This window comes from Bos indicus, chromosome 11, assembly GCF_029378745.1.
Source record: "Bos indicus isolate NIAB-ARS_2022 breed Sahiwal x Tharparkar chromosome 11, NIAB-ARS_B.indTharparkar_mat_pri_1.0, whole genome shotgun sequence".
Lineage (NCBI taxonomy): Eukaryota > Metazoa > Chordata > Mammalia > Artiodactyla > Bovidae > Bos > Bos indicus.
In genome coordinates, this window is record NC_091770.1 from 22,705,891 (window position 1) to 22,718,063 (window position 12,173).

General features: G+C 45.7%; 1 protein-coding gene across 7 annotated transcripts in view; it reads right to left on the reverse strand.

Annotated features, from left to right (window-relative positions):
- Positions 1–12,173, reverse strand: part of SLC8A1 (solute carrier family 8 member A1) — a 449,736-nt gene that overhangs the window by 373,364 nt on the left and 64,199 nt on the right. For 2 of the 7 annotated variants that reach the window (XM_070798549.1, XM_070798547.1), the window contains exon 1: positions 7,564–7,872. The exons of 2 other annotated variants lie outside the window; for them this stretch is intronic. Coding sequence is in view for 1 of the 5 variants with exons in the window: in XM_070798544.1 (XP_070654645.1) it covers positions 8,163–8,201 (39 nt within the window). In the remaining 4 variants the exon portion in view is untranslated. Of the gene's footprint in view, positions 1–6,890; positions 7,115–7,563; positions 7,873–8,162; positions 8,317–12,173 lie in introns of those variants that run through there. 3 more of the 7 variants (XM_070798548.1, XM_070798545.1, XM_070798544.1) reach the window with 2 other exon arrangements.

Genomic DNA, 12,173 nt, shown 5'->3' on the forward strand with positions numbered 1-12,173 from the left:
TGGACTGCAGCCTACCAGGCTCCTCCGCCCGTGGGATTTTCCAGGCAAGAGTATTGGAGTGGGGTGCCATTGCCTACTCCGATATATAAACTAGATGACCTCTGATGTGGTCTTCCAGAGCTACCTAGGGTTCTAAGCAGCATGAGAAGTGATGAGAAGGAGTTCTAGAAAAGTGGGCAGGGGCAGCTGCACAGCCAGGAGAAGACAGACAGCAGAGAAGAGTTACCAACTGACTCCAATATCAACTCTCAGATTTTAGCTCCAGGTGGCTCACATCAACCAACATTTGAAAGGTAGAATCTGGAAGAGTTCAGTTCAGTTGCTCAGTTGTGTCCAACTCTTTGCGACCCCATTAAACGCAACACACCAGGCCTCCCTGTCCATCACCAACTCCCGGAGTCCACCCAAACCCATGTCCATTGAGTCGGAGATGCCATCCAACCATCTCATCCTCTGTCGTCCCCTCCTCCTCCTGCTTTCAGTCTTTCCCAGCATCAAGGTCTTTTCCAATGAGTCAGCTCTTCACATCAGGTGGCCAAAATATTGGAGTTTCAGCTTCAACATCAGTCCTTCCAATGAACACCCAGGACTGATCTCCTTTAGGATGGACTGGTTGGATCTCCTTGCAGATTTGGAAGAATAGCGACCTGCAGTTTCTGAGGAACACAGATGACTGAGCCCCTGAGCCCCTCCCCAAGCTTTATCCTTTCGCCGTTGTCTGATGCCACTCACTCTGGGGGCTCTACCATGAAGCACAGAGGAAGTGGTGGCTGGTGTGTAGAGTAAGCAGCCTGATTCTCTAAACCTGCTAAAACTGGATGCTGTGCATTGAACAGAGCAGAGCCAAAGGGGACCCTGGTTCCTGTACCTTAAGGGGAGGCAGAAGTGAGGAGCTGAAAAAGCTTCAGGGAGAAAGCACTAGAGCCATTTGGTGCTCAAGAAGGAAAGAAAAACCACCTGTGATGGCACAGAAACCATAACCATCAAATATAGCTGAACCACAACCATCTAGAAAAGTGGGCAGGGGCTATATTCTTTGCCTCACCTCTCACACTGATGCAGCTTCTCTCCTTCAAGGCGTGCTGGAAATTCATCACCCATTTTCGTTTCCCATGTAAAATACGTGTGTGCAACGGCTTCTGCTATCACTTGTTCCAGAGCCACAGGCCCCATGGCATGGTCCTGACTGGGACATGCAGCTTGTCTGAAGTCTGGAAATGGCCTTAACCTTGCTCTGGGGTGGTCCTTGTCATAAATTAGCTGGGGCTGGTTTACATGTTTTAAAAATAGCGAGACTCTGCTTATTTCAAAGTCCTTTTCATTCTTTGAGAATGAACTAAAATGCCTCCTCCTCCAAGAAACCTTTTCCAGTGTTCTCTTCTTCCTCTCAACGCTAGAGCCCTGGGCTTATTCGACAGCCACAGCCACCTATCTCATTTGGCCCAGTATTTAGGTGTTCTAGACTGTATATCAACAAGAACAAGGAGCAAGGCTTTGGAAAAGCCTCAAAAACTGGTACCATCACCTACTCACTCTTGGACAAGTTTTTTAACTGAGCCATAATCTTCATCTTTAAGTCAGAATCAGGATGATTCCTTGCAAGGGTATTACGTAAGAAAATAGGTAAAGTGCCTAGACTGATGTCTGGAACATACTGGGTGTTCAACAAATGTCAAATAACTCCTCTTTAGCATCTGCATTCTCTGAAAAGCCCAGTTCAGTGCATACACTGAGTGCTCAATAAATGTCATAGTTGGGTTAAAATAAATTGCTGAATCACTCTCATGTCTGTTAGACTTCATCTCACTTTAGGTTCAACCATGAAATTATTTTTCTAACTTCACACACAATAACATCTATAAAGTGATAAATTTTTCTGTCTTTCCTAAAAAACTAAGATGGATTCTAATATTTACATTTTATGTTTCTATGTCTATTACATATGCAAAAATGTTTGTTTGAATGAGTATCACACTAGTTTTCTAGGTGAATGGTATGAATACTCCAAAATGACACAGCAGAAACCATTCAAGATTTTAAGGATATCATTTCACATTAGGGGACATATCTCACTCATTTCTCAGAAGACTTAAGCTAAATTTTCAAGAAACTCTTGTTACCTTTGCTGCCCTGGAAGTAAAATTTCAGGGTGCCAGTTTATCTTTGCCTCTGTATGGCTACTTTCTAGGTCCCAACTTGAGTAGCCTGGTTCCAATTCCCTGGCACTTCCCCACCAGAAGGACCCTCTAGGGGCACTAGCTGGACAGCAACCCAGTTTCAAACTTCTTTCACTTCCTCTGCACCTTGCTGTGTTCTAGATCCTCGGGACTTCTCTATCTGCCAGATGATCCGACAAACCAATCCAAGTTAATAAATGAACAGATGCGAATGGTTTGTGAGAATGAATGGGAACTCTTTTCTAGGTTATCCCACTGCATTCTATTAGGGATTTATCCCACTCCAGCACTCTTGCCTGGAAAATCCCATGGACAGAGGAGCCTAGTGGGCTGCAGTCCACCGGGTAGCGAAGAGTCGGACACAACTGAGTGACTTCCCTTTCACTTTTCACTTTCCTGCATTGGAGAAGGAAATGGCAACCCATTCCAGTGTGCTTGCCTGGAGAATTCCAGGGACGCTGGAGCCTGGTTGGCTGCCATCTATGGGGTCGCACAGAGTCGGACACGACTGAAACGACTTAGCAGCAGCAGCAGCAGATAGAATTACTTTATTTAAATGAATGCCTGTAATAGTGAGAATTCCTGACCCTACATTGGTAGACAGATAAATGCTTTGAATTCAGGCATGTTCTGTGCTTCTCAAATCACTTTCTAGGCAGCTGCCTAGAGTGTACTTGCCCCTGCTCACAAACACACTTTCATCACTTCAGCTGCTTTTCATCACTTCAGCGCTTTCCCCCTCCCCCATGGTCTCCTCTTCCTCCTGAAAACTGGCTACAAAGTTTCAGATGAAGAGAAAACAGGATTCTCATGAAACTTTGTACTTACTATAGTTTCCTGACTGTACCCATCAAAGGAGAAATCACAAATGTAGACATAAAACACTTAAGGGTTCAATACAGAGTTGTCAACAAAGAGAGCCTACAGAAAACACTTGAAACACAAGAGCTGGGAGCAACTGTCTTCCAAATTGAATCAACACACTAGTAAAAGACGCCTGATCTCATTTGTATTCTCAACTGCTGGTGATGAAAATATATCAGTAAAAGTAGTTTACCCTAGGAGTCTCCAGTTTGGAAAAAGAGCAGCTTGATATTCAAACCCTGCTGAGAATCTAAGTCATTTATTAGTTGGAAGTTTTCAAAATACATGTTGTATAAAATACTTTTGTGAAGAGTATGTGTTTGTATGCCCACACGCACGGGAGGCTGAGGACAGAGGGAGACAGGGAGAGGAGATGCAGACACTTTCACACAGGGAGAGCTATCTTTCAGAAGAGAAAAAAAGGAAACTGAAAATAATCCCACTGCACTTAATGAGGCCCCACCGAATTAGCCCTGAGTCCAGCTCAAAATCTCAGAGCAAGACTCTGCAAGCTCACTTTCCCAGAACCTAGTCCATCTTGAAGAGTCAGAAAACAAGTGACATTTGCATCCACTAAATCTCAAGGACGTCTCTCTCACCTCTGGGGGTAGATCTCGCTTTGTTCAGAGAGAAAACTGGAAACAGCTAGTTGAGCAATCTACCAGCTTTGTTAGCCCCAGTTACCACTGAAAATTAGAACCAAATTGATAGGCAGCTGAGGGAATGGATTCTGAAATCCAGAGAAAGTCAGAACATTAGCCACAAGAGGGAGCAGGAGAATCTGATCAGATGGGAGACTACTTGGTACAGGTTATGAGGAGGGGTCTGACCATGAGGTATGTACAATATTGAAAGACATTTTGACAAGAGACATTTATCCCTTAGAGGGGAAAAAAAAAAAAGGATGGTGGAAGGCTCAAGAAGAGAGATCTCGGCACGTGGATTCCTCAAGTTTTGTCAGCCCAATGTCAAGCAACAATTTTTAGAGACAAGCAACATAGATACACACTGCAAAAATATCAAATGTGCAAGTTATGTGCTCTACCATCCTCTTTATGTGCTTCTTTTTCCACATTTAATTTCTGTTTCAATTTAGATCTTGTGTATTTCCATGATGATGGGACAGATTGCTTGCTTCTCACCTACTTGCTTTTCTCCATCTACCTGAAGGCATCACAGAGAAAGGGCCTCTGTTACTGAACTACAACATGAAAACCAGATGGTACAGTCCCCAAATGCACTTACTTTGAGAATAACCCATCCATAAGCTAAATGCATGCTTTATACTTTCTTTAAAAGGGAAATGCAACTTGGTAGGATCTACAGAGCTTTTTTCACCATTTATTTTGTCAAAGAAACAGATTAAGTACTTACAGGGAAGGAGATATGCATTTACTTTGCAAGATAAATAAAACTATTTTTGTTTGGTAAAAAAACATGTTAAATATAGGTTTCTAACAAAATGCTGAAGCTCTCTTGAAATATTTAATTTTCAAAACATAGTGAGTTATTAGAGACAGCAATTAATACAATTCCTACAAATAGTCCTGTAGGTGTTACTGACTATACTTCACCTTCCTTTTGTAATTTCACTTTCTTTTTGTCATTTTATTTGGAGTTAACACACTGCTGGGCCATGCATTTTTCTTCCCTTTCATGACCAACATATGGGTTATCCACTACTTAATCTGAAAAGATACAGTAGAAACCATTAAATAGTAATGATAAGTAAACTGACAGTAGGTAGATACACAGATGTAAAGCACAGCCTTCATATTCTAATTCATTACACTCCTCTTTCAGCCCTGCTAAGGTTTCAAGGCAGAGTAAAGGCAGTCTGATCGTCATGGACACTCACATCCTTTGCTGTCCCTGCACAGCTCAATAGTGAATAACAGTTTACCTCTGTGCAGGTTTTTGTTGTTTGTTTGTTTTACTTTTTCCCTAGGAATTAGTCATGCCATACTTAATCAAAGAACCAGTTTAGGGGAGAAAAATGAAGGTTCCTTCTTTAGTAGGTGGGAGAAATAATGAACTAGCCCTCACATCCAAATGGAATCCTTCAAGCAGGCAGAGTCCCTAAAATGAAAACCATTTAAGAAAATACATTTTGCTTCTGATGAAATAAGTGCATCTGTCCCCGCCTTCTCATTCAGGAGGCCCCAAAGATGGAGCGAGCTAGTTCTCTTCCTTCCTCCTTTTTTTTTCTCATGCTAACCTCAAAATTAAGCAAGTTTAGCAAACCCATAGAGGTAAATCCAAGTAACAGAGAGGAACCTAAAAGCAATCATTCCTATTACAGCTTTGTTTTCTTTTCTGAAATGAATGAAATATCTAAATATATTTTCCTCCCTCTTTGCCTGACTTGCTGCAGGAGCAGCTCTGAGAAAGAGAAACCTGCGAGTGAGGAGTGAGTGTGTATGTTAGGGGGCTGTGGATGGGAGGTATGCTTTCAGAATCCCCTCCTGATTGCTCCCCATTTCCCTCAGGATATATCTTCACACAGATACTACAGTGTGGATGTTCAATTGCTCTAACTGGAGAAACTCAAGCTATGCCTTTAACCAGATCTGATCAGGCTCTCCACCTACTCCACCAGCTCCTCCATGACACGGATGTCTGTACTGTCTTAACGACCGTCATTTTTTAAAAAGCTCCTTCCATTACACCTACTGATATCCTTTTCTCTCTCTCTCTCTCTGTTTTTAGTCTTTACACCTCCAGCAGGACAAAGTTTGTATTGTTATATTCACAACCACTAGTGGCTGACTAGCAGTAGAGAGAGAGCGCCTGCGAGGGAGCCAGGCAAGAGGGGGGTTAAATAAATACCTAGTGCAGAGGCGGACTTTCTTTGCACAGACTGCGGACACCATGCACAACGCTTTCTTCACAAAATTCTTTGTTACATTCGATCACTCTGCTCACAACCCAACCATTGCCACTTTGTCTGGAGAGGGAAATACGAATTGCCAGCCCAAGCCATTCATCCAGAAGCCACGAGGGAAGGGGGATTTTATACGCCAAGGATGCACACATACTGTATTTTTAAAAGCATCGCCTGTGCAGATTTGGTTTCCGTAGCCGACTGTCCACCCATAAGACCTCCCTCTTTTTCATTAAGGAGGAGCCAAGAAGGATATCCTCACATCTCAGAACACAGACCATTTCCCCAAGAGCCAGCAAAGCTCCAGAGGCAAAGGCGGATAATGCAGCGGCAAAGTTCCCCACGAATCTCGGGGGCAAGCTGCCTGTGCGCGCAGCATCCCCAACGCACCCTCTAGCAGAGTGCCCAAAGGCTGGGACCCTGCAGCCCACTCCCCCCCACCCCCCGCTGCATCCTTCCCTCGCCTGTCCCCCCCGCCCCGGCCACACCTCCCTCCTTTCCGCAGTCCTTACTGAAGGAGCACCCAGGGCTGGCCGGAAAAGAGGAAACTCGCGAGTGTGGGCTTGGGGAAGACCCCAGGGATTACCAGGGGGACGGATGACCATGGAGCTGAGCCCAGTGGGTGGGGACGCCTGGATCCCCAGCAGCGCGGCATTCCGGGTGGACTTCGCTCTCAGCGCCCTGAATCCTCAAGCCCAAGGCGGTGCAGGGTGCAGCACCCCTCCTTAGCAGCCCTTTCTTCCTCCGGCAGGCGGGTACACTCAACGACCAGGCGCACCAGCCCGAGCAATTTCACTCTCCGAGCAGCGCGTACACCCCAGATATGGGTAGGGATACACACACACACACACAATTTAGGAGCCGGTCCTTTCCCAAAGCGGAGGGAAGTGGAGCCTTCTGAACAAATGGAAAATAGTTGGCGGTATCTGACCAAATCCCTTCAGCTGCCCATCAGAAGATCCTACCTGATTTGGGGAAGTGTGACTGGATCCTTCTCCGGTTCCTCCACGCTAGTAGGAAAGACGGCGCACTCCCTCCTTTTTAAATAGCTCCCGAGCTGGGAGAGGTCGCTCCCATCTTCGGGGGGAAGCACAAAGCGGACGGCGGGTGGGCTCCGATGCAGCGCCGGCGCGAGCAGGAGCGGCGGCGGCGGGCAGCCGGTGCGCGCGGGCGGGAGGCAGCGCGGAGGCCGGGAGGCTGGGAGGGCCGGGGCCCGGGCGGCGCGCGCGCTCTCCTCCCTCTCTCCCTCCCTCCCTCCCGCGCACACTCGCCCGCCCGCCGCCCGCAGCCTCGCACTCGCTCTCACGCGCGCTCCCCCCAGCCGCCGCCGGCGCCCAGGCCCCCCGCGCGCCCCACGCCGGCGCCCTCGGCCACCCGGACGAGCAGAGCTGGTCCGTTTCTGGAGCTCCGGGCCGGAGGGGAACAATTCCAGCTTCCCAGCCTCTGCCGCGGAGGTCTGTCGACGTCCTCCCAGCTCTCAGCTCTCGGCCCTGCAGTGCGTTCGGGCCGCGCGCGCTAGCGCTTTCCCCGGCGCCCAACCCGTGGGTTACACGCGCAGACCCGCGCTGCAACTTTTTTTTGCCGCCTTCCTCACCCACAGACAGAACCCCAACCCCGGCTTGCCTACCCGTTTCTCACCTCTGAAATTGTTCATCCAGATATATCTTTCTTCCTCCACTTTCTATCCCTCTGCTAAAGAAAGCTTTCTTTTAGCAAAGGGATCCGGGGATGTATCAATGATTTTTCTCTGAAATCCTCACTCCGTGTTTTTCCTACTTATCGGAACTGTCCAGAAATACGCTAGCTAGGAGCTGCTGACACAAGCAGATAAGGAAAGGGCGGGTAAGGGGTGGTAATTCCCCAGCCAAGAACTCCGAAAGATTCTCCTTTGTTGGTGTTTTCCCTCTAAGATTGCAGCTCACCTGAGAATAAAGACCAAGAGGCTGTTTAATGAGAAAGCCCTGAAGCTTTTAAAACTACAGAGAGGAGTAAAAGCTGAGCAATAAGGTTAAGCTGGGAAACATCTAATGCAGCAATCGACGAACCATTCATTGCCCTTTCCAAGAGAAGCATTATCATTGCCAATACATCACTTCGCCATAATTAATAAAGGAGTATTGCGCCAGGCCCTCGCCCTCTTGACAGCTCATTCATCCTTAAGAACCCTTAATGATTTGGCAGGATGAAAGGCTAGACCCGCGGTGGAGTTCACAAACCTGGCTGAATATCAGACACACCTGGGAAGCTAGTGAAAACTGCAGATTGTAGCGTCGCATCTCGAGACTCTGATGTAGCTTCTCAAACCGGGCTCCAAGTTGGTATTTTTCAAGCACGAGTTGATGTTCGCCACTCACTGGTGTGGTTTGCTTAAGTGTGGAAGATCAGTGGCAGCTGTGTCAGGGGGTGAGGGTGGGAGGGAGACGGGAGGATCAGACTCAGAGTTGCGTTCCTTAGTAGACTCCCCCCAACCCCCAACCCTGTACTTACTGCCGGGCTCTGGGCTGCCAGGTCACAGGAAAAGAGAAACTCTGACTCCAGGAAACCCGCTGTTTGACTGTGAGGCAGAGTGTGAGGGGTAGGAAAAGTAGCTCTCCTTTGCCTTTTTGCTAGTGGTTCACAATTCTGACAGCACCTCAGAATCTCCTGGGGAGCTTTTAAAAATCCCAATGCTTAGGCCACACCCCAGAGAGAATATCTTGGAATCTCTTCCACGGGGGTGGTGGGTGAGGGGTTGCTCAGGCATCAATAATTATTTTTAAGTTTTAAGTTTCCCTGGTTGGTGCCCCATGTGTAACCAAGGTTGAGAATCATGTTCTAGGCCAATGCTCCTCAAGCGTGAACCTGCATATGAATCAGCTGGAGACTGCAGTTTCTTATGCTGTAAATCTGAAACAGGCCTGGTAGCTGCACTTCTAACAAACTCACAAGTGATGGTGATGCTGCCTGAATGAGGACCACTCTTATTAACAGAGGCATGCGGCCTCTTCCTGGTGGTTGTGGACATTCAGCTTGTTAGAGGAAACTCCGAGCTTCTTGACTTGTATATTCCCAGGAATCATTCTTCCCCAAGAACATGTTCCTCCCCTCTGCGATGAGTTAAACTTTCTCGGAAGCCACTCTTCACACAAACGTTTTATTAGACTGCACTGACTAATGGGTATGAATAGAATGACATGTGGGGAGACACAGAAGGTTGCCACCTCCCTGTTAGCATATGTCCTCAGACAAAAATTACTTAGGGTCCTGCCTTCAAGAGTGTGAGAGGCAGACATTTGGCTCACACTCAAGGAAAGGGGCTTGAAGAGAAAAGTGGCTGCTTTGCAAATGACATTGGGAAAGGCATATAACTAGACTCCACCCGTAGGAAATAGGACAAAGCTGACTGAATGCAAGAGCTAAATGAAAATGTGAGTGGAGTACATCTCATTGGAATGGATTTTGTAGAAAGGGTGCGGCCTGTTATTGGTATTATGGATCACTTAGTGAAAATTCAGATTTTCTTCACAGTGTAAGCATGCTTGTGACACATGGGGTGATAAAAGCCCTGTTCTTAAATGTCTATATTCCAGTAGTGCCCCAAATCTATCTTGTCAGCTGTTGAGAAGGCATTAAGACAACATCATGTTCTCTTTATTCCTGTTTTTTTTCCCCAATTTAGACTATTTTGGTTAATTTTAATATTTGAGGGGGGAACTACATTCATTGGTCTTCTCTATTTCCTAGAACCATTAAAAGGTAGCCTAGTGACTTGGCAACATTTTTGATTTGGCTCAATTTATGACCCCTTAATTTTTTTTCCTTTCATTTCTCACTAAAGGCATTTTTATAAGGGTTCCTGGGGCCCAAGGCAAATCAAACCTTTCGTTCCCTCCTAAATGTCATACATGACTGGATTTTTATTACAAGAATTATCAAAGGCTACATCACTGACACAAAGCTCTAGGTAAAAAAATAAGCTGCTCAGGCTGTGACTTTGGAAAGAAAAAATGTTGTATGTAGGAAGACAGTGATTTACATTCCAATGGCAATGCTATTTCCTAATTGTATTCTTGTGTATTGATTGCCAGTCTTTCCTCTGGACTTAAGAAATAGTTGTGGGCCTCCACTGTTATCTATCCCAGTTGGCATAACCATCTTGCAGACTCCATAGGGATATTATTAAGATTTGGTATATTCTAAAGGTGGTTCAGATTTTCAAGAACTATTTGCCTACAAACCGTCAGGGGATCTTTCTGCAAGCTCATTTGAAACCAAATGAAACAGTTGTGAGTTAGGCAATACTCTACTCTTTTGTCCAGCCTATAGGAAAATTAGACATGTGATCAGGGGTATCCCAAATTTTAATATTGTAGTAAAGCAATCGACAATTTTTCATCATGAGGAAAACAAATACTTCATTGTAATTCGTTTCACTTTGAATGACTTAGGTCAAGTTACCATCCTTGTTTTCAGTTTTGTTTTTTTCAGCACTTGGAGCTTTTTCAGTGTATTAATATAGCGCAGGATGGAAAAAAGTCAGTTTTCATTCCAATCCCAGAGAAAGGCAATGCCAAAGAATGCTCAAACTACCGCACAATTGCACTCATCTCACACGCTAGTAAAGTAATGCTCAAAATTCTCCAGCCAGGCTTCAGCAATACGTGAACCGTGAACTTCCAGATGTTCAAGCTGGTTTTAGAAAAGGCAGAGGAACTAGAGATCAAATTGCCAACATCTGCTGGATCATGGAAAAAGCAAGAGAGTTCCAGAAAAACATCTATTTCAGCTTTATTGACTATGCCAAAGCCTTTGACTGTGTGGATCACAATAAACTGGAAAATTCTGAAAGAGATGGGAATACCAGACCACCTGACCTGCCTCTAGAGAAACCTGTATGCAGGTCAGGAAGCAACAGTTAGAACTGGACATGGAACAACAGACTGGTTCCAAATAGGAAAAAAAGTACGTCAAGGCTGTATATTGTCACCCTGCTTATTTAACTTCTATTCAGAGTACATCATAAGAAACGCTGGGCTGGATGAAGCACAAGCTGGAATCAAGATTACCCGGAGAAATATCAATAACCTCAGATATGCAGATGATACCACCCTTATGGCAGAAAGTGAAGAGGAACTCAAAAGCCTCTTGATGAAAATGAAAGAGGAGAGTGAAAAAGTTGGCTTAAAGCTCAACATTCAGAAAACGAAGATCATGGCATCTGGTCCCATCACTTCATGGGAAATAGATGGGGAAACAGTGGAAACAGTGTCATACTTTATTTTTTTGGGCTCCAAAATCACTGAAGATGGTGATTGCAGCCATGAAATTAAAAGACACTTACTCCTTGGAAGGAAAGTTATGACCAACCTAGATAGTATATTCAAAAGCAAAGACATTACTTTGCCAACAAAGGTCTGTCTAGTCCAGGCTATGGTTTTTCCAGCAGTCATGTATGGATGTGAAAGTTGGACTGTAAAGAAAGCTGAGTGCCAAAGAATTGATGCTTTTGAACTGTGGTGTTGGATAAGACTCTTGAGAGTCCCTTGGACTGCGAGGAGATCCAAACAGTCCATCCTAAAGGAGATCAGTCCTGGGTGTTCTTTGGAAGGAGTGATGCTAAAGCTGAAACTCCAGTACTTCGGCCACCTCATGCGAAGAGCTGACTCATTGGAAAAGACTCTGATTCTGCGAGGGATTGGGGGCAGGAGGAGAAGGGGACGACAGAAGATGAGATGGCTGGATGGCATCACTGACTCGATAGACGTGAGTTTGAGTGATCTCCAGGAGTTGGTGATGGACAGGGAGGCCTGGCGTGCTGCAATTCATGGGGTCGCAAAGAGTCGGACACGACTGAGCAACTGAACTGAACTGAACTGAATATAGCTCTAGGCATCCCCCATGTCTTTTCCTACTCTGCCCATGATCACCATTCACCTATCTGCTCCTTCATTGGTTTAGTTTGATACTGATTTCCTCATAAGAAAAAAGCATTTTAGCATCCCTAGCTTTAGCCATTCTCCTGCACAGGAAACTCAGGTGAAACACTGGACCAGGTTTTCTTTGCTGCCAATGGGACCCACGGTTTTTGCTTCAAGGGTGACTGTGGGGATTCTTGTTGACTTCTAAGTGCTATGTTCCCCCTCCCTGGGATCTCGTTCCTGCAATTAAACTTTTACTTCTCTATTTTGTTTTGAACAGTTCAACCTGTTCTAGTCAGTGGCCCATGCTGGTGGGTGGGAGCAGCCTTCCCAGTAGACTCAGTTATAACC